This window comes from Pagrus major, chromosome 8 (assembly GCF_040436345.1).
Source record: "Pagrus major chromosome 8, Pma_NU_1.0".
NCBI lineage: Eukaryota > Metazoa > Chordata > Actinopteri > Spariformes > Sparidae > Pagrus > Pagrus major.
Window position 1 is genome coordinate 22,947,062 of NC_133222.1, and position 22,915 is coordinate 22,969,976.

At 39.5% G+C, this 22,915-nt stretch overlaps 3 protein-coding genes across 3 annotated transcripts; all 3 read right to left on the bottom strand.

The window, feature by feature from the left end:
* Nucleotides 1-438: 438 nt before the first annotated feature.
* Nucleotides 439-1,327, bottom strand: pth1a (parathyroid hormone 1a). The gene is made up of 2 exons (XM_073471880.1): nucleotides 1,245-1,327; nucleotides 439-694 (listed from the first exon to the last, which is right to left on the bottom strand). Exons 1-2 carry the CDS (start codon nucleotides 1,325-1,327, stop codon nucleotides 439-441), a joined length of 339 nt encoding a protein of 112 aa, XP_073327981.1.
* An 18,586-nt stretch (nucleotides 1,328-19,913) lies between these two features.
* On the bottom strand, nucleotides 19,914-22,704 carry pyurf (PIGY upstream open reading frame). The gene is made up of 2 exons (XM_073472949.1): nucleotides 22,438-22,704; nucleotides 19,914-20,951 (listed from the first exon to the last, which is right to left on the bottom strand). The coding sequence occupies exons 1-2, from the start codon at nucleotides 22,638-22,640 to the stop codon at nucleotides 20,801-20,803; spliced, it is 354 nt and encodes a 117-aa protein (XP_073329050.1). The 5' UTR covers nucleotides 22,641-22,704; the 3' UTR covers nucleotides 19,914-20,800.
* LOC141001779 (phosphatidylinositol N-acetylglucosaminyltransferase subunit Y) lies at nucleotides 20,323-20,624 on the bottom strand. The gene has a single exon (XM_073472950.1). It carries the CDS (start codon nucleotides 20,622-20,624, stop codon nucleotides 20,412-20,414), a length of 213 nt encoding a protein of 70 aa, XP_073329051.1. The 3' UTR covers nucleotides 20,323-20,411.
* Nucleotides 22,705-22,915: the final 211 nt, after the last annotated feature.

The following is a 22,915-nucleotide window of genomic DNA, read 5'->3' on the forward strand; positions in this document are numbered from 1 at the left end:
TGTAATCACACATATTATAAACTAGATAAAATTTGCATGAATTGAAAGGCAGGAATGCCCACTGATGAGGGCATCGTCAAATCATAAACAACACAGTTGGTCCAGCTCTCTATCTCCTTCACTAAGCAGCGTTACGAGTAGTTTACAACACCACTTGTTAAACAAAAGTGCAAACAACGGGGAAGCTTTGCCTCGTCAAGGCACAGTTTCCCCTTCAACAGTTTCATTAACACCAATATCATAAATAACATGAAATAAATAAAGTGAAAATGTTTAAATAAACAAAATATAAGTAGTCTACAGTCTTTAAAAAGAGGGACCCATTCAGACATCTTGAAACAATTTAAACTAAAAACAGTTACTAAAAAAAAAGGAGCCTAAAGTATGTTGGAAATGTTGCTGCGACTGTTTTGAATGTCAAATAAAATGAAGTAAAAATCACGTCTGCTTTGACTTGAGGAGCTTTTCCAAAAGGTTCAAAGCGAACTGGATCTCCTCCGGTGTCAGGTCGCTCAGGTCGGGCAGCTCCTCGGGACGCATCCTCCTCCTCGGCCGGCCCGCCTCCTCGCTGCTGCCGCGGGCCGGAGCTGTGTGAATGCCCCGGAGCCTCATCTGGAGCCACTCCCGCCGCTCCTGCACCTGCTGGTGCTCCCCGAGGTTGTGCATGAGCTGGACCTCACTCACCGTCCTTTTCCTGAAATATAGACTACGTTAGTTTAATATAGCAACAATCGATCTGCTTGTAAAGTTAATATATATATATATATATATATATATATATATATATATATATATATATATATATATATATATATATATATATCTTAAATGAGATAATAGGTAACTTTATAATAACCATCATTTATAAAGGGTACATTTATTGTTAATTTAACTTCAATTTAGAGTTATTTCACTGTTAACAAACAATGGAACCCTTTAAAACCATTTTCAAAATACTTATAAACATAAGTTGCAACTTTATAATGGTCATCCATGTTGTTTACAGATGAATTAATCTATTTATACAGATTTATAAACATCAGTTGCAACGATTGATAAACAGTTGCTTAATAGATGGTTCAGAGAGCATTTCATTATTTGTTAACAGTGAAATAACTGTTAACTAATGTTTAGTTATCTATAAATTTACCAATCATCAATGATGGTTTTTATGAAGTAGTGCCACATGATGAAGTAGTGGAGTTGATCTTAATTGATCTGAAATGCCTTAAGCTGGGCGTTACCTGAGGGGGCGCCCTTCACAGAGAGCGAAGACGTGTAAAATGCAGAGTGAAACGAACACCATCTTATAGTCCAGATTTCGCATGTTGACCTTGATGACCTGTTAACATCAAAATAAAAGAAAAATCTCAATATTTCATACCATGAAATATATTGCAAAACAATATATAAATAAATAGCTCACTAAATTTTAAAAGTCTGCCCATCAGCCTTATGTTAAAGTGAATGAGGAAGCTACTAGACACAACCAAATTCCATTCAATTTTTAGTAAGATTTATAATTGTGCATTTGTATTTATCTTGAAATCCCTTTATTCCCATAGTTAACACACCAAACATTCAAATATATCCCAAAATCAACCTAAAAATTTGGTTTAATTAAACTGGATAAATGAATAAACTTGAGTTGATGTGTATTCGCCTACATCTCTGATTGCAAACAAGCTGAACATACCTCTGGTGGCTTCTCTGTGCTCTGTTCAAAGCAAAAGTTGTGTTCGTGGTTTAAAGTCAAGTCAGTCTGGTTTGGTGGTTAGCTCCTAGCACTTATGATAAACACTGGACTCTCCAACTTCCTTTTATAGCCGCCGGGCCCAGCCATTGATGAGCTTCCCTCATTGTTGATGTCACACCTTCAGCTCCTGGAGGGGGCTGGACAGGAATGACAACACCTCCTCTGAGCTTCAGGCTTTCACCACTGTCATACCAGAGCAAACTAATGGCTGTGCATGATGAACCCAAATACCTTCACACATGCACGAACACACACACACACACCAAAATTCCAAACCTTTAAAAGAAATGCCTGTTTCCCTGACATAAAACTATGGATTTATTGTTATTTCTGCAGGGATTTGGTGCCCAGTGACACTTCATTTCTTCTAACGTTTCACGACAATGTTTATTATCACATTTATGTATGTTGAAATATTAGTTATTCCGATAAAAGTGAATACAGCATAGGCTACTCAGATACAGTTCTTTTACTAAAAGGGTTATACATAAGGCTAAAACTTTCCCAAGCACTTTCGAAGCGCAAAAACCTCCATTAACATTTTTAATTTTGCATGCTACTATTTTTTCTCTATCTCAGAGTGGTCGGGCCTATTAGTCCCCATCTCAAGTGACCTTTTTTGTCTGACTCCCAGCCCTCCGCATAACAAAAGCGCCCACGTTTGGATTTATGACTCTCATTGACCATTAAGGAGTCGCCCTGGTTACATAGGCATTTAAGTCAAGAATTAACTTTGTTTTCATGAGTTCACATCCCCAAAAGAGCTGGCCTGACGTCAGAGAAAACATCCTGAATCAAAGAGTTCAGGAGGTGTGTCAGTGGGTGATGCTGTTGCCGTCACTAGCTTAGTCATTAGTGGTGTGTGCATGTGCATGCTTGTCAGCTTGAGAATCTCTCAACATCTGGAGAATCATGACGTAGGCTACCCACATATACAATTTTTATTTTTTTTCAACTTCAACTGAAATGCGGAAAAGCCACTGGTCATTTTAGACAGAACATATTTACCCTCACATCCACTGTGCTATCTGGACAGTAGAGTCTGAACATTACAGGGTTTTTTAGGCTGATATCAACATCAGTTTTTAAAACAATATGGTAATGATATATTGGTTTCATTGTAAGTTATTACATAGAGTAAATACATAACACAAAGATGCTTAAGGATTCCTGTGCATCCCAGTGGCCAAATTAAGTAATGGCGATACTAAGTCTAAATTACCTCAAATATATTTGGCATTTCTGTACAACAGTTCATTTATCTGACAACATATCACACAACCATCTTTGAGTTACTTTGAGTTTCGTCTGCCATGTGTCTGATATATCTACTTGAAAAACAATATCTTCTCCAAAATAATGTCTTGGTTGGTTAAAATGAACCTATAGGTTCCACTGTGATAACCTTTGATAATAATCAAATATAGTTTTCAAAGGTATCTCTGTATAGGCCTGTACCACTGCAGACATTTTGACTTGTCATCACAGAACAAGCACAGATTTAGATTTTAAATACAAAACATATACATTTATAAAATATGACGCATTGTTTCCCAGCAGCATGACTGGGTGAATAAAATGAGCTTGTACTCAACCCTGCTACAGCAGTGCAGTGTTGCGTACACACTACTAGGGATTTACCTGTCGTGAAGCATTTTGACATTGTGGTATTAGTTTTATTTAAGTAAAGTACCTGAATTCTCCTTTACCGCTGAATCCAAAGCAGCTAAATGGAATTAAGCCATCATCAATTTTATTGATTACACTCGTGCTTTTTCTATTGTGTTTCCGACTCTTGAAATATTGTCGGTGAAAAAGGCCTGTCACAGACGTGTCAGGGGCGAATAGCTTAAAACCTGGGTAAATAAAACCCAATATTTCTTTAATAAGAATCTTCCTTATTTGATACCACTAGCTGGAAAGTGGGAAAGTCAGTTTTCATGGTCCTGATCCTTTAGGTTTTGAAGAAAATTCAGGTTGATACTAATAACTCCATTCAATCTAACAAGACGTGTAGTAAGAAAGTGGTCGTAGTTGTCTTTTCAGATTATGAATGAACTTTTAGCTCCTTTTCCTTGGCCTCTATAAGAGGTAATCTTGTTTCTCTTTGACAGAAATATGCAGATGCAATAACGTTGTGTCTGGAGTAATAGTCCATACTTTGGCACAAGCCTCCTTGGCTACCATGTAGTCATCTTAAACACCACAATCTACTCTAAAGCTGAACAATAATATTAACTATGTGATACATATCAAATCCCTGCACCCTCCACCCTCCCTCTCTATCTGTCGTTCAGGCATCAGGGCCAAGCTCTCCCCCCTCAGATTTCAGCCACAGGTGTCCAAAGGAAGATGAATCCATGAGACCACACAGCTCATGTTAAAAAGAAGCACCCTGCTACTTATTATGGTCACGCACACACACACTGCACATTAGGTAACCACGAGGGTATGAGTTTTCTAAATGTAGAAAGAGCTAGGAATGGCGATGTCATGACACGAAGGCCCCGTTCACACCAAGCCCCTTAATCTGTGGTCAAACTGGTATAAAGGTTAGAAAAATTGTAAATGAGATGGCAGTTGTAGAGTGATGTATCTCACGACGAAGACCGCCGGGACAGTGGAAGTGCCAGTTTATTAAAGAACACAGCAGAATTTTAAGGCGTTGGTGTAAACAATCCACGGTGATCATCCCTGACAGGTCCAAACATACTGATCATTGTTCTCATGCAATGCTCAGAACTCCTTCCGTTCCCACGAGGAAAAAGGAACATGACGGCATCGGTAGAGAAGGCAGAGTATGATGTTATGCCAGGCAGCTCAAAGATTTCTGAGTAACTTCGATGAGAGAGGATGGAAATCTGTTGAAATGTGCCTTTAAATACAGATACATTTAAAAAAAATAAATTTTTTAACTCTTCACTTTTATTCAAACAATTTGTGTGTGTGAATAAAACATCAGAGTTTTGCCATGACATTCAAGCATAAGGTGATCAAACAGCAGTTATAACTGAAGTCAGCCAGCATGCACCTGTTGATACATAAACAAATGGCTCACGTGGTCAGTGATAAAAGCTGTGCACATACCAGCTTTAATAAGATTTACGGTGATCGGTGGGGACCTTGACCTCCATTCGCTTTCCCGTGATACTATTATGGACTATGGTGGCCACGGCCTGTTTAGATGACACCCGCTGAACACATCGACCTTTGACCTTAGCGTAGGTCCTAAACCTTGTCGTCCTCATTACCTCATGCTGCCTTAATGTGTAGCATTTTACCTCTGGCATGTAAAGGCATCGAGGTACGTGGGAATACAACTCTGCAAGAGACTTTAGGTCGAAGTCAGCAATCCCAACAGAATCATCTTCATATAGAGTCACTCTGCTAAACGGAGCTGTAAACAAAGGAAGCGCTAACTCGCTGGGCATGACCATTAGCCTGACATTCTATTGCAAGTCAGGTGCATCCGAAAGGCAAGCTGGTCCCCAAGACTTAAGAATAGTAACAGCGGAGTAAATAAGGAGAAGGGGACTACTATTTCAGTTTAGGCTTTGACTTTTATAGAGGGTGACAGCATGTCCTGAAACGGGTGACAGAGAAGATAAGTAACATTGCACAGATGCTGCTGGTCTCAAGTCACTCCAAAGAGCATTTGGAGAAAACAAGAGAGCAGCTCATTAGCCTACTGATGTAGATTATGGCTTAAGGTTATACTAAGTGGATTTAGATTTTTCTGAAATAATTTGATTGGTTTATTGAAAATGTTCTATGTAGTATTTATGTATTTGTGTCCCACTTGTGGCATCTGACATATTTTGTGATATTGTTAAAGGTTTATGTGCTCACAACCATGCCAATGGAAAGTCAGGTGAAGTTTTGTAGTCAACAGAACATTTCTGGAGCTTCACAGCAAAACTTTCATAAACAACTGAAGTAGTTGGCGAGTTTTAAAATGTAAAAAAAAAAAAAAAAAAAAAAGAATCCAAAAAATCCACATAAAATTGTTACATACAGCTTGTCCAACGTAATCCAAGCCTCGAGGAGTCCTGAGATCCGAAATTGATTAAAAAAAAACATTATTTACAACCTCTAAGCTAACGCTTTTATCTTAGCAGCTACAGTGAAGATTTCAGCTTAAAAAAGGGTGTAAATAACGTCTTTTCAAATCAATTTGGGATTTTGGGGCTACTGGAGAGATGGATTCCCCCATATACTTCAGTTGTTTAAGAGAATGCTGCAAAACTGTTTTGCTGTGAAGCTCCAGAAATGTTTTGTGGACTTCATCCCACCTTTCCATCAGCATGGGGCTGAGTAAAGAATTAATGTGTATATTTTTGGGGGACCTAATCGTTTCAGTGGAATGTGTAACATTAGCATTCATTTAGTGTCTTTGTCCACTTTATCAAAGTTGAGTTCAATATTCACTCCTCATTTTAGTTCTGCTTTGTCTCCGTTGTTGGTAGTATACAGTCAGAGCTTTTACACTGAACAGTTTCTTACTGTAATAAAAAACGAGGTTGATGAGAGCAGAGTTTGTGGGTCTGAACATCAAAACAATAATCTAAAAGAGGCTCAAAAACTTCACTGGGCTGAGGGTAATTATAGAGTTTCACAATGACTTTGTATTTTCATCTCTAGGACCAACACTGACACTTAGTCTTTTGATTTATTGTTAATATAATAATAATGATGAGCCAATCTTGAAGTGGGGGAAAAAATCTTGTAACATTATCTGTGTTTAGCATTGTTCATTAGAAGAGGTGGGAATATAAAGGTTAGATGTGGTGTTCAACAAGAAAATATCTAACAACATATCACTTGATTATGCTTAAATCTGACAATGAGTAGTAATGCTTAACAGCTCAGTGTGACTGTCAGGATTTATGGTGTAGGGAGAAGGGTCAACTTTAACTGTGAGTGAGCTCATGTGCATTACAGGCGGTCCTTTGCTCCAGCCTGACCCTCTCTTCCTGGAACTGCACACCGGCTTGTCCTGCCTCTTTAGGTAACGCCGCACCATCATTTTACTCCCGCCAGACACCACCATGTCAGACCATTACAGCAGCCTAAATTCCTTTCACTTAGCTGGACTGATCACTTTGATCAGGCGTCAGGGAGACAAATGATTCATGTGGCAATTTGAGCCAGTCTGACTGCTGAAAAGTAGGCTATTACAAGCCATCAAACTCTCCTTCTTATCTTCACACAGCCAGCCTTCAGCAGTAACTCTGCCATGAGCCTAAAAAGCATAAAACCATGTGCCTCAGGAATTTTGTTCAATGCCGCATTCCGTACTCTAATCGAGGACGATCAAATTGCCAAACTGATCGACATAATGAAAGTCATGGGAAGGATCAAATGAAAGTCAATCAATCAGACTGGTGGGCAGACTGATTGATTGACTTTCATTTGATCCTGTTTTATTGTGCCAGTGTCAGTGCTCTCTTAAAGGTGTATGTATGTAGTTTATGGGAGGAAATTTTAATCAGAAAAACAAAGATCTTCATTGATTGATTTTTTTTTATGCCAAAACAAACTAAACAAACAAACTGTCTTTGTTTTCATGACTGAATAAACTGAATAAACAAACTGACCTTAATGGACAACACAATATCATACTTTTTTACTTTGTTTATATGTGGCGGACCCTGCCACCTTTCTAGCTTGAAAAAAAGTGTTCTGGGACCTTATTTTCCTCTGAGAACAGCTTGTTTATTCAGTTATTTGAAGAAAAAAAAATTCTGACTTTGTATTATTACCTCATTAATATTGTAAATATTCACATTCTGACTTTTATTCCTTCTCCAAAACTACATAGTGCCCTTTTAAGAGAGTACGTTTAACAAATGTTGCATTCCAGTTGTTGAGTCAATGTCAACAGTGACCAGAGATGTGGACGCAAGTCATGGTGACTTGGACATTAGTCGAATCAAATCACTGTTTTGATGACTTGCACCTTGACTTGACAGAAAATAAATGACTTGAGACTCCACTTGGACTTGGAAGTTAAAGACTTGTGACTTGACTTGACTTTAGACATGATGACTCAAATGACCTCGGACTGGGCTGGACTTGACACAACCTGTGACTTGACTCGACTTTCCTGACTTGGCACTTGCTTGAGACTCGGACCAAATGACTTGAGTCACATGTCTGGCAGTGACTAAAAGGCACTGTGAATCAGAAACCTGTATGAACCCTGTCCTCAAACTACCAAAGCAATCTAAAATGTGAGCACAAGTGAAATGAGATGAATCCAGCATGACTCATTTTGTTGAATTCATAATCGCTAGCGGAACCTATAAACTGCAAGAGGAGCTTATCATAGGCTCCAGTCTTTTTAAAGATAGAGACAATTGAGTCTTTAAAAAGTGGCAAATGGTCTATTACCCTGGTAACATGATGTGCTGAGCAACTTCCACAACAATCTTAATAGTCTTAAATTGAGAAATATCCCGTCAAATACCAAATATCATTAACATGAATGTGTTGAGGAGATTTTTGCCATGACTAACAAAACAAGATAATAGTCACATAGGGAGTCACTATTTACCAGCTTTAAGGGCAATACCATAGTCTGGCAGAGACCCCTGCTTAACCTGACTTCTGACCACTACAGGTTAAAGACCACACACCAAACACAACTACACAACTACAAGCGTTCTGACACCAAAGGAAGGATGTCTGCTTCCCAGATTAAACCTTGTAATCCCATCCTTCATTGCGATTTCACAGTTGGATATTAGCAGGCAGGAGTAATGTAGCACCCTGGATGAATGAAGTGTCATAAGAGGTGGGAAACAGATGAAAATGGTACCAATCTGCAATTCACATGATATTATAATCACCTCAATCGTGTGTTTGACCCAACAAAGACCCACATATTATGAAATCAGTCCTACATAACGGGAAAACACCTCATTAGACCTAAGGCATTGACTACACAAAAACAAAATTTCAAATACAATCAGATTTTGACTTTTATGCCAATTATGTATGATGAATGGAAAAAGTATTAGAGAGACCTTACTTAATCTTACACAGTTGTGATCCACAGACAAAAAGGCAGACAGATACACAGACAGACATATTAACACCTGGCAAAATACTCAAAAATGCTTCTGTTTTAGTTCTAGCCACAAAAGGTGTCACGGGGAACATATTTTCCTGTGGCGACACCCACACACACCCAGTCACAAAGTGAAAACATTACCAGCCGACACTGTCGCAGCTGGTAGTGAAGATAGCTGCAAGAGCACATTTTGTTTGAAGATATTGTTTTTCCCTTGGCATTTCCTGATTATGGAAAGGCAGAGTGTATCTTCATTGTTTAAGGTATTATGTGGATTTTATGATACTGAAGTAATACAGTCTTGAAATAAAGGTATCAGTATTTGTAGGGCAGCATACACTATGTCAATGAAGATGATGTTTGATGAAATCCAGCTTCCTACTAGCTAATCGCTACAGTCCACCGCACACTTTAACATCCCAAAAAACATACACAACAAGGCTAAAGGATGTTCTTATGCTAATGCAGGTGGTACAGACACAGTACAGGATAGAGGTTTTTGTCAAACTAATGGGATGTGAGATAGAATTGGGTCACAGCACTACTTAGGGGAAATTGCCAGCCAGACTCTATAAAGGAAATGCTGTAATCTTGTTGGTCTGTAATGTAAGGTATATGTGTCTCTAGTGGCCCTATCTATCTGGGCTAAGGTCGACATTACTTTTCAAAATTGGTCAAGGGTCATTATCATATAATCTCTTTCCCTCCCCTACCTTTACTACAACATATACAGCCTCAATCATCCAAGTTTTGTCTGTGACTAGAGGATATTTTTGGAAAACAACTGGAAACATCCTTTCAGATGTCCTTCAGCAGATTAGTCTGCTGTGGAAAATTGAAGAGGAAACAGCCACAGACCAGCCCAAAACGCTGTCTGCTCTGCTGTCTGAAAGGTTTCCCAGCCAGCTCTGTGTCCTCCTCAGGCCACATCTACTCAGGGAGATTACAGTTTTTAACTGAGAGACACAGGGAGAGAATGAGTCATAAATCATAACAACAGAGGGATTCTCTGTGGAGAACAGGGTTTATGAAAGCAATTATTTGCATAGTGACAGACTAAATAAGGATGCAGCCGACTGGGTTGTTGATGAAGTAAGGATATAAAATGTCTCTTTCGTTTGGATATTTTCATTTTGTATAAACATAAAGGCTACTCACTACCACCAACGTTTTGACACTGATTTATGTCATAGTATGAGTTGCTGATGGTAAATTGCGGCATCTAGTGGTCATATTGTGAACACGTTTTTAATAAGGAACTCCAAAAAATTCTGTTTTGAACCTTTTACCCACATTAACACTGTACTCTAGTCTCAGACACACATTACATCCAGGACAGTGACTTTACATTAGACAGGGGTGTCTGAAGTGTCGCGAGAAGATATTTCAAATGTCGGCCTACATGTGATGTACTACTCAACCAAGTGTAGTGCCAGTTCAGAGGAAGTGGGCGTAGGTCTACTACGGGTCAGCTGGCAGACGCAGCACCGAGAGAAATGTTTTTTTTACTGTGCAGTCCTGTAGCCCAAGTGAAGAGGCTACGGAAAAAGAACAGCGCAGATAAAAAAAAAGTAACCTGATGTTTCCATAATGTAGGCTAGTTGTCAACAGTTGATGAGGGTAGATGCTTTACCTTGCCACTTTTATTGTTGTTGTTGTTGTTATCGTTGTTGCAATGTGATTTTACACCGCTTTGATCTATAAATAAAGTCATAATTCAATATCCCTGTTTCAGTGATTTTATAACGAGGATTAGGAAATCAATGCAGAAAAGAATGCAGGAGTGTTTCCACGTCACATTAGATAGCAATCATATAACACATACTGAGAAATTAGTAAGTGCTATCAGAGGTGGGTAATAACGATTTACATTTACTTCATTACATTTACTGAAGTAACTTTTTGGATAAATTGTACTTTTAAGAGCATAATTATGAATACAATAATGCAGTATATATAGAACTGTAGGCTAACTGTAACGGATTGCCTTTACATTCTGCATAACATTCTCTGTGTTTGCCAGGTGCATGTACAGTGAATTTGGTCAATATCACTCCTTGCAATCCAGAGTTACAGGGTGCAGTCACTTTTCGGCAGGGCCTGCCGAAAAGTGACTGCACCCTATAACTCTGGAGTGAAAAAGTACAATTTATCCAAAAAGTTACTTCAGTAAATGTAATGAAGTAAATGTAAATCGTTATTACCCACCTCACTTTTCGGCAGACCCTGCCGAAAAGTGACTGCACCCTGTAACTCTGGATTGGGAGGGGTTACATTCTCTGTCTTTTCAGCATTTATAGTAGAGGAAACCAGGTGCATGTACAGTGAATTTAGTCAATATCACTCCTTGCAATCCAGAGTTACAGGGTGCAGTCACTTTTCGGCAGACCCTGCCGAAAAGTGACTGCACCCTGTAACTCTGGATTGGGAGGGGTTACATTCTCTGTCTTTTCAGCATTAATAGTAGAGGAAACCAGGTGCATGTACAGTGAATTTGGTCAATATCACTCCTTGCAATAAGGACTTACAGGGTGCAGTCACTTTTCGGCAGGCCCTGCCGAAAAGTGACTGCACCCTGTAACTCTGGATTTGCAGGGTCTGCCGAAAAGTGACTGCACCCTGTAATTCTGGATTGGGAGGGGTTACATTCTCTGTCTTTTCAGCATTAATAGTAGAGGAAACCAGGTACATGTACAGTGAATTTGGTCAATATCACTCCTTGCAATAAGGACTTACAGGGTGCAGTCACTTTTCGGCAGGCCCTGCCGAAAAGTGACTGCACCCTGTAACTCTGGATCTGCAGGGTCTGCCGAAAAGTGACTGCACCCTGTAACTCTGGATTGGGAGGGGTTACATTCTCTGTCTTTTCAGCATTAATAGTAGAGGAAACCAGGTGCATGTACAGTGAATTTGGTCAATATCACTCCTTGCAATAAGGACTTACAGGGTGCAGTCACTTTTCGGCAGGCCCTGCCGAAAAGTGACTGCACCCTGTAACTCTGGATTGGGAGGGGTTACATTCTCTGTCTTTTCAGCATTTATAGTAGAGGAAACCAGGTGCATGTACAGTGAATTTGGTCAATATCACTCCTTGCAATCCAGAGTTACGGGGTACAGTCACTTTTCGGCAGACCCTGCCAAAAAGTGACTGCACCCTGTAACTCTGGATTGGGAGGGGTTACATTCTCTGTCTTTTCAGCATTAATAGTAGAGGAAACCAGGTGCATGTACAGTGAATTTGGTCAATATCACTCCTTGCAATAAGGACTTACAGGGTGCAGTCACTTTTCGGCAGGCCCTGCCGAAAAGTGACTGCACCCTGTAACTCTGGATTGGGAGGGGTTACATTCTCTGTCTTTTCAGCATTTATAGTAGAGGAAACCAGGTGCATGTACAGTGAATTTGGTCAATATCACTCCTTGCAATAAGGACTTACAGGGTGCAGTCACTTTTCGGCAGGCCCTGCCGAAAAGTGACTGCACCCTGTAACTCTGGATTGGGAGGGGTTACATTCTCTGTCTTTTCAGCATTAATAGTAGAGGAAACCAGGTGCATGTACAGTGAATTTGGTCAATATCACTCCTTGCAATCCAGAGTTACAGGGTGCAGTCACTTTTCGGCAGGCCCTGCCGAAAAGTGACTGCACCCTGTAACTCTGGATTGGGAGGGGTTACATTCTCTGTCTTTTCAGCATTAATAGTAGAGGAAACCAGGTGCATGTACAGTGAATTTGGTCAATATCACTCCTTGCAATCCAGAGTTACGGGGTGCAGTCACTTTTCGGCAGGCCCTGCCAAAAAGTGACTGCACCCTGTAACTCTGGATTGCAAGGAGTGATATTGACCAAATTCACTGTACATGCACCTGGCAAACAGAGAATGTTATGCAGAATGTAAAGGCAATCCGTTACAGTTAGCCTACAGTTCTATATATACTGCATTATTGTATTCATAATTATGCTCTTAAAAGTACAATTTATCCAAAAAGTTACTTCAGTAAATGTAATGAAGTAAATGTAAATCGTTATTACCCACCTCTGATAGCACTTACTAATTTCTCAGTATGTGTTATATGATTGCTATCTAATGTGACGTGGAAACACTCCTGCATTCTTTTCTGCATTGATTTCCTAATCCTCGTTATAAAATCACTGAAACAGGGATATTGAATTATGACTTTATTTATAGATCAAAGCGGTGTAAAATCACATTGCAACAACGATAACAACAACAACAACAATAAAAGTGGCAAGGTAAAGCATCTACCCTCATCAACTGTTGACAACTAGCCTATATTATGGAAACATCAGGTTACTTTTTTAATCTGCGCTGTTCTTTTTCCATAGCCTCTTCACTTGGGCTACAGGACTGCACAGTAAAAAAAAACATTTCTCTCGGTGCTGCGTCTGCCAGCTGACCCGTAGTAGACCTACGCCCACTTCCTCTGAACTGATGCGCGTTCCCATCGGGGGCAGTCGTTTTTCGGCAAGCAGTCTCTTCTCGGCACTACACCTGCATGTTTGCACTGTCAATAGTCGTACGTTGCATTTAAGGCTTGCTCTTAAAGCAGATTGATAGATTGATATATATATATATTACATATATTACATATATTTATATATATATATAAAAGATGCTATGTGTAGGCCTACTTGGATATACATATTAGAGTAAACTTAATGAAAAACTACTAAAGGTAAAGAGAATGAAGTGTGAAACTGCTAGTTTTAAATCTACTTAAACATTGTAAACGCGTAACAACGGGGAGTTTTACGAGAAGCACTTGAATGCAACATGAACTCTTGGCAGCGGAGGCGGTCTCTTTGAAGTTTCCCGGCTTGAGCTCAATCTGCTTTCTGAGGTAATTGTTAAATTATTGCAATAAATGTATGGATAATTACATTTTATGTTACAGTTTATAGGTTACTTGGGTCAAATAAAACTCGCCTGATAAAAAAAGTGTCTACCTTTTTCAACCGCGAGAACATAAGTTAGGGTCAAAATGACAGAAAGGTCCAGTTTTAGCTAAAGCTATCATGTTTGTCGTAATTGCGACCACTTGCACTAGTTTTCAGACATTAACTCGTACAAGACTGTACAAACTGTGGGAAAATGTAGAAAACATGTAAGTAGGACGAGGGCCGAGCTGAAAATCCAAGCTTGTCATTTCCCCAAAGTAGTGACGCTTCTTCACATTGATACAGTTAGCTGTGTTGTTGCAGACTCAGTGTGACTGCATCCTGAATCCAACTGCTGCCGGTTTCCTGAGATTTTTCACCCTGTAGAAAGTGTAATAACACATAGCACAGGTTTGCGAAATTAACTTTATAAGAAAGCAAACTATAAAATGTGTTGTACAAATAGACCTTCATCTAAACATACTGCATGTACTGTTGTGTTTCCTATCAGCTCTGGTGCATGGTGTCACCCAGAGTAAATGCAGTATGCAGCAGGCCCAGGTTGCAATTGCTTATAGAAAGTGGGCACTTACTCTTCTATAACTCACACATGGATTAAAGCTGTTATTCATAATATGCCAGAGAGCTCAGTCAACCAAATGTATCATCATAGATATACAGTAAATACTATTTAAAAGCTAGTAGAGCTGTTAAGGGTATTATGTAAATGGTTTATGTCCTCTGGGGAAAACAATATACTGACCTGTCGTCCTAATGATATACAGTAAAATCTTCCCTGAGTTTATCTTTACAGAAGCAGTGCACATTCATCATGTCTGCCGCCTTGTGCCTGGGCTGGATGTTAAACCATATAAGTGATAAAACCAAACAGGCCTGTGTTTAAAACCTCATTAAGGAGTAAGACATCAACACAGAGTCTCAATATGTCTAAAACAGTCAGATGTCAAAGATTTGCTGAGACCCTCACACAACAAAATTGCCTGCAGATGCAGGTAATAGAGAAAGCAACATACAGCTGCAGAGCAAGTAGATGCACAGAAGAAGATGGCGAGACAGGACAGAGATTAAAGCGTGTAAACAGACAGGTGACACAACTCTCTATCACTATCATTGCCAGAACACCAAATGAGGGAATACATTGTAGAAGAAAGCTGTTCATCCCTCAGCACCCTCTATAACAAGGAGCACTGAAGCTGTTCTGGAGGCTTGTGGTGGAAGAGCCTTATTAAGACACCTTTTTGTTGTTTTTTTCTCTAATTTCTGTAGATCCGTACTGCGATTATTCATCTAAATGAAAGATAGTTTGATGAAAAAAACAAATGAGAGAAAACTCAACAGATGACGTACTAAAGACAGAAGGCCTGCGCTAATGATTATTTTCATTCTCGATTAAGTGTTGTCAGAAATGTCAGAAAGTTTTTTTTTTTTAAATGCCTGACAAAACCCACGGCAATGTGCTGACTTGCTTGTTTTTTTCTACCATCTGTTCAAAAGATTTTAGTCTGGAACCTGTGACTGTTTGGTGTTTTCTGTTGTTCTTACAGAATAACTACACATCATTAATTATCAGAATTGTTGCTTATTAATTTTCTGTTGATTGATACATTTGCAAATCATTGCATCTCTCAAAGTACACCTAGCCAAAGCTGAAATAACAAGATTATCCAGACAATGGATTAGTCCATTGAAAAAATAATTAATTGAAACTATTTTTATTAATTGTTTCAGTCTTTTTTTCGAAGCAACATCGACATTTTGTAAATGATAAACAACAGGAGATAATTACCAGATAAATCAATTATGAAAATATCGTAACAAATTAGTTGCTGCCTTACACCTAGCCAAAACTAATAGAGTCTAATAAAATAGCCCTGCAGCACAGTTTTTCCATACTGAAGAATAATGTTCAGCAGTTGTTGGTGAAGGTAATTTTTGAAGGCTGTTTGCCTTTCCTGCCTGTTGAATTTTAATGTGTGCTATTGGGTGGTTTTTCAAATATTTAGTCTATCCTTGTGGACATAAAACAAGACCAATATAATAGGCAATAGATTCAGATAGGACAAGCTAACATCCAAACAGAAAGCATAACAACAGTGGACTACTAGAAAGACCTATACATAACAAATGACACACAAACAACTTTTGACACAACAACAGAAGCATTTAAAGAAGACATAGAAATATTGTGGTGTTGTACATTTTTGGGTTTATCAAAGTTTTTCATGTGTAAAATTATAAGCAGGGAAGCTGTGTCTGTCAGTTGGATATTTGTTGAAATGTGAGGCTGTAACTACAAAAACAAGACATTCCCAGTGGTACTTTGTTTTGGCACAGAGTGGTGGTGATGAGAATTGTACATATCTATAAAGATGTCAGACTAATATAAAACGAGGTATTCAAAACTTCTGTATCTAAAAGCACCATCTTCTCTCTTTTGAACAGAGCCATGAGTGACTGTGAGGAGGCAGACCTCTTTTTGGAGTCTTGGATTTCGCCTGGGAAAAGAAAAACAAAAAGAAATTCAAAAAAGGACACAAAATGCCCAAAAACCAAAAAAAACATCAATTTGGAAACAGGTGACAACATCCAGAAAAAAAAGAAAAAGAAAAACTCCAAATTAAAAGAAGCAGTCGAGGGAAGGAAAGCAAAGAAAAAAGAAAAGAAGAAAAAGAAAAACAAAGTGGAACCTGATGACAGTTTTGTATTTACACAGGCCAGAAATGCACAGGAAGAACCTGCTGTGAATCCACACAGCAGTGACAAGCTAAAACTTGATCACCTGACTCAAGACTCCAAGAAGAAACGCAAAAGGAAAAAGAAAGTGGCGTTTGACTTATCACCAGGCTACAGCTGTGTCAAACGTCCTAAATTTGACTCTTCATCTCCACAGTGTCCCAAAGAGAGCATCGTATCAGAGAATGAAGCTGTGAGAGACAGTGAGAGCTGTTCACAGATAACAGTGACAGGCCACAGCCGAGGGCCAGCACATGAAAATGAGTCTCAATGCAACAGTGAGGATATAAACAGCCAGGACCTGTTTATCACCCAGAAGACATTCAGAGTGTCGCAGTCCGAACCTTCCAGCATTGAAGCCATTACTGCAACTCCTCAGATGTTCACACAGCGCGATGAGCAGGACACTTCTGTGGCACAAATAAAAGAGCATCTTGACAGCTCATACAAATGTTCACAAGACTCACATTTCCACCAGCACCACAGGAAGACAAATGAGCACACAAAGGAGACAGAAAAGGTAACTGTCAAAGAGAAAGAAGGGGAAGAACAGCAGTTAAACAAAGCACATCATAAGCACAATAAGGGCCATTTGTCCTTTCAGACACAGATGGAGCTAAATGCAAATCTAACTGAGGAGGAATCGTGTCCTGCACATAAAAAGCCCAGTGTGGTGAATCCTTACCTGGCTGAGCCAGTTGTTGTAAAGTGCTCCCTGGATGTTGAGAAGTCAAAGAGACATTCCTGTACTTCAAGCCAACAGTCCATGACAAGCACATCGACACAGACGGAAAACTTATTTACCACCGAACTCTCCTTGTACCTCAACTTCTGCCAGAAAAGTAGAGTGACTACCCACTGTGAGGACATGAAAGCTTTGGACCTGAGCCTGCCGGGGAGGTCCAGGAAAGATCTAGGTATGTCAGTGAAGACAGCATCTTTACAAGGTGACAACCACAAAGACCTCATCCTGCATCCATCTTTCTCTTTAGAAATGAAACATGCACAGGTTAAGAAAGAGGCTTCTGGTCAACACCTTCGGTCTGTTAACGCACAAGATAAAGGTGAAACAGCTCCGAGCCCTCTGTCTGAGTCTGAGCCCAAGTCTGCAGACACGACAACCTCCAGTGAGGACAGCGAGCCCCGCTGTCGCAAGCTGGACATGACCCAGGTGATGGCACATAACACTCTATCTGCTGTTCACTGCAGTCATACTACAGACTTCAATATTCACACCTGTTTCCTATTGTTTTCCAGAATTCAGTCTGAACTTTTTGTCAAATATGGTGGTAGAGAAAGGACAGTTAAATTTTATTAGCCTCGTTACTTTCTAATGTACAAAAAGTATCAATATATAATTAATAAAAAATTATCTGATGTGCAAAATTGCAGAAATCAAACCAATATTTCATTAATATACTTCAAGAATGAGACTGGCAACATTTTATAACATTCTATTTTCTTACTGTCAACAGTTCCCATGAATTACCAAAACCAACACTGAATTGGTCTTATTAACAAATCTGTTAATATCAGGCCTGATGTATCTTATCCCTCTGTGCCATAGAGCTCCATTGTGGTTCAACTATTAAAAACACATCAATGAGCCACAATGTTGCCCATTGCACATACCTGTATTTAATAAAGTTTATTAGTTTATTTTAGACACTGCCCTTGCAGCCACTCAGTACCCTTCGATAGAGCACCAAATGTGCATTTATCGTTTGCTGAAAATAGTTCCTAACAAGTGCTCTTTTACCCTTTGGCTGTATCCAGCCTCTGGCAAAAGCTCAAATTTCCCTTCAGTGTTTAAATCAAAAACATTTACAGGAATCCTCATTGAGTAAATCTACTGTAGGCAACATTGTCAATGCAAAACTTGTGTAACATCTCAAACACAAAGAGGTGGCAGTAACAACAACTGCAAACAGCAAAGAACTTTCTAACTGACCACAAATGATCATTATGTATTGTGTGCAGTCTTCTCCTAAAACACATGCTATATTTGGGTCATTTCTTGCCAAATTTGTATTTACATAAGCTTCTGTAACACTGTCGGTCCTCTCCTACTAACTCAGATTTGCCCTGAGACACAATCCTAAAACAAGCAGTATCAGTTTTATGCTTAAATGAAATGACAATACATTGTTTCGATTCATGTCTCACAAAGTGGTGAACCTCACCCCATCCTTGCTTGTGAATGACTGAGCCTTTTGAGGATGCCACTTTCTTACCCAATCATGATCAGTCTTTTGTTGCCCCATCTCAACATGATTGAAATGCCTTGCTGGCATCAAATTCACAGTAAGCGTATATTTACACAAATCAGTGAAGCTGATGAGGTAAAACATTAAATATATTGTCTTTGTTCTGTTTTCAGTTGAATATATAAGGATAAGCAAATTATCACATTCTGGTTAATTTATGCTTTAGTATCACAATGTTTTTGGAAGCAGGGTTATGCTTTTTACTTTTCTTTTGTCCTTTAAACTCTTGTGCCTGTTAGTCAATGACAAAAAGGTTTTCCTGTTAAACAGAATTAGCAAAAAAGCTATGTTAGTTTTCCACTGTTAACTAACAAAAATACTTTTTGTTTGACTTCAGGTGAGAGCAGTCCAGATGAGACTCAACGAGTCTTTCTTCTTCAAGACAAAAGGAGAGAGACAGTCACCCAGGCCGGAGTCTCCCCTGATGAAACTCGCTCAGGGCAGAGACAAGAAAAGAAGGAAGAGCCAACACTAACACTTCTGTGAGGTGCCTTTTAATGTCTTGACTTAAAGAGCAGCCAGGCATCAGATAACAGGTTTAAACTCTTGATGCTAAAACTCATGATGGATGTTATCAGGCAGAGGAAAAGGGGGGGAAAAAGTCAGTAATCTTTAGAAATTTGAGAAAAGAAATTCTGCCCCAAAATGAACTCCTGAAGAAAATCACATACATCTGTCAGTTGTTTGAATTTGAAAGTTAAACGTTCATATAATGTTGTTAATGTTGTTTTAAATGCACACAGGTTGTGTGTCAGTCCTTCATAGACAGTTTTTCAATGTTTCCACAAAACTATGACATTTTATTGTAGTTCACAGCTTTCTTTGCTGTCTGTTCTGTATGAAAGCAAGACTTTTATCATTTAAAGTTTATTTATTGTTAAAGACCAGTGGTGTACTTCCTGTACAATCTGTAAGATGTACCATCTTTGAGTTTATGGATTATCAATGTAAATATTACATATTCAAATAGTCAATCCTCCAAGTCCTCAAACATGAACTAAATGAATGTTCAGACTTAACACAAGATGGCTTAATTGTACCAACCATTAGGATTTAATGTCCTACTCTGACATTTACAGAACCTTTTATCAGGAGCTTGTGTTGTAGCTGTTGTGACTGTACCATCTTATCATCCTGTCTTTAAAAGGAAGCGGATTACCAGTATTCAAAAGGAAACATCTTTATTTAAATTTTTGCCAGCTATTACACACAGCAGCCCACCTAAAAAAAAAACAGAAAGCGCAACAACCAGCATGTGTATGTGCAAAACTCCACCTATGGTTACTCTCAAAAATGGACTTCTTTTGACAGGAAGTTTTTCAATAGATTTTGTTGCATTCCATTTTCTCCAGCCTGCCCTGTCTACTTCTGCCTCATGTCCTGCAATGTGTCCATTTCCTCGACATCTCAATCAAACTATGTACTACAGCAGTATTTCATTCTAGTATTTGTGGAAAAAGCAACAATTTCTGCATTAAACTAAATTGTAGCTGTGCTTGTAATGTGCTCATGTGTTGCCAAAGCATCTATTTTCACCTTTTATTACCAAACAAACAAAATGGGTCAAGAAATGTTGTAAAGTTACATAACCAAGAGATGATTTAATTGTACTGGAGGGTTTTCAGGTGGATTTTTTCTTTAACAGAACTGAGTCAGAACAGCCTAATTGTGTCTGAAGAGCTTGATCCCCATCCAGCTCCAGAGGTGGAAGAAGACGTAGACGGGGATGGTGACCGGCAGCAGCAGGCTGTAGAAACACAGACTGTTGCTGCTGGTGCAGCCTTGAGGGAAGTTCTCATCCACGGCGGCAGAGTAGAACAGACCAAAGAGAGACACTATCGGGACCAGCCCCACCATCACGGACAGGGAGAACATACTTGCAGATGTGTTCTTGTACACTGGAGTAAATAAATATCTAAGTTCTCACTATGCAGTGATACAATGTGTAATGTGAGCAGAGCAGGATCCAGTTACTGTGTTCAGTCCAACAGAAGACACAACAGCGTTAGGCCTGTTTGCCTCAGTCAGCTGCAGGTGTCTTGATGGAGTTTCTAGCCTTGTGTAGGTGTGGTTGTGGTTGTGGTATCTGTGTCTTTCTGTATGAGTCTGGCTTCCTGAGGAATCATGTTGGGGATGCCACCGATGATGGGATAGGCGATTCCAAGCTCGTCGTTGATCAGCTCATTGGTTTCAGCCTCGTACCTGGGGGGGGCAGAGCAGATTAAGTCTTCTATGACGCACACTGTTCTCAGTAATACTTTGATGGCTTCAAAATTTTACAATAGTGAATGAATGTTTTGAGAGCAAACATCATTAAGGTATATTCATATGTTGTGTCAACAAGACAAAATATAACTATATATATCACTAGGCTTTATGGGCAATGCATTTATTAAATATTTTACTGTCACATTATACATTAAAGGAGATCTATTAGGTTTTTTCCTTTCCTTCGTTGTTTTATATGTTCTTGTGCATGTAAAAGATCTTGAAAGTTAAAAGGTCAAACTCCGCACCAACAGAAGCTCCTCTCTCCGACAGAAAACACTGCTCCTGAAACACTTCGTCAGTAGTCTCGCCTTTAATTCTGTGACTTTGTGACATCACACTACGTAACCATGTCACACATGTGCATAATTTATGCCTAACGGCTAGTTTGGCATGTGAGAATTGCAGCTGTTCTGTTAGTGGTGCTGGCTCAGTCCAAGGACATTATATTAAAAATCTGGCCACAGTGTTGGAGGCCGAGCCCCACCTATTCCTATGAAAGCTGCCCAGTGGCGCATGAAGCCAAAATGGCACGACTTCCCACCTATAAAATGACCCAGATCTTCTGTGTTGTGGGGACCATAGAGCGTGCGTACTAGAGATTTCAGCAAACTGAGCCGGCTAACTTGAATGGGCATGAAACAATGTAAACTTGCAGCTCTTCTAGACTTCCAAAATATTATTAGACCGAAAGGCTTACCGAATGATAGTCAAACGAGTCATTTTGCGAAGGTTGTGATGCTCAAAAAAAATATCCACTTCCTTTACAATGTCACCCTATGGAAAACAGCCTTTTTGGGCCCCTGTACATCATTTGACATTGTAATTACACGGTTTGGCCACTACGAAAGTTTGCTTTAAATCCTGGCGCTCTTCCTGGGGGCGTGGGTCAGGCGTGTGTGAACTGACCAATCAGAGGAGACTGTGTATTCAGGAGGGGGGCTTCAAGAGACAGGTGCAGCACTGGACAGTAAAAGAAAACTGATGTTTTAGTTTGAGCATTAAAGCATGTAATCCTATTCTAACAGAAACCCCAAAATAAAATGATGAAGCTGAAAATGAGCAAAATGTCTCCTTCAACATCCACCATGAATGCAGCATTAAAAAAGTATTACAAAAGTAAAAGTATAACAAAAGTATTACAGATTCATTTATTACATGAATTTAATATACATTGAATTTCATACATGAGACTAAAACCTTTAACTGAGCGAGGTGTACTGCAGCGCCTCAGCTCCAGTTAACAAGAGCTGCTACAAGTTTTGCTAGTCGTCAGGTGTCATCGTGCTGCGCAGTTCAAAGCCCCAAACTTCCTGTCTTTTCCGGCACAAATAGAAAGAAAGCCCCTAAAGCTCCAATAAGCTTCAGGCAACCTTCACTACCCAGATCACCTTCAGTTTATCCTGTGTGTGTGTCTTACCTCAGTGGCTTCTTGGACAGCGGACACACCAGGAACTCAAGCAGGGAGGCGTCAAAGGGCTGCTGCACTTCGTCCTTCACGTCCGAAAAGCTCCTGACCGACACCGAGGCGGGAGTCAGCCTCTGTATTAAAGGTGCACCGTTCACATAGCGGTGAACACGAACTGTATCTGTCACCAGTCTGCCCAAAACATTCCGCAACATGACCAAAACTATTCAACAAGCGAGAGAAAAGTCCCCGACAGGAAGCGACTGTACAGAAGCTGTGTAACCAACGCGAGAGTCCTCCGCTTCCTGTAAACTGCTCACCGCTGGTATTAGTTCCGCTTGTTAACTTCTTTAACAACCCTCTTTTAAATAAAGTATTTGACACCATTACAATGACTAATATAATCCATCATTTAGAGTATTAAATATAAGAGGCTACATATAATTGTGATAGCGTTAAATATGAGGAGAACGGTTATTTCTGCATGTGT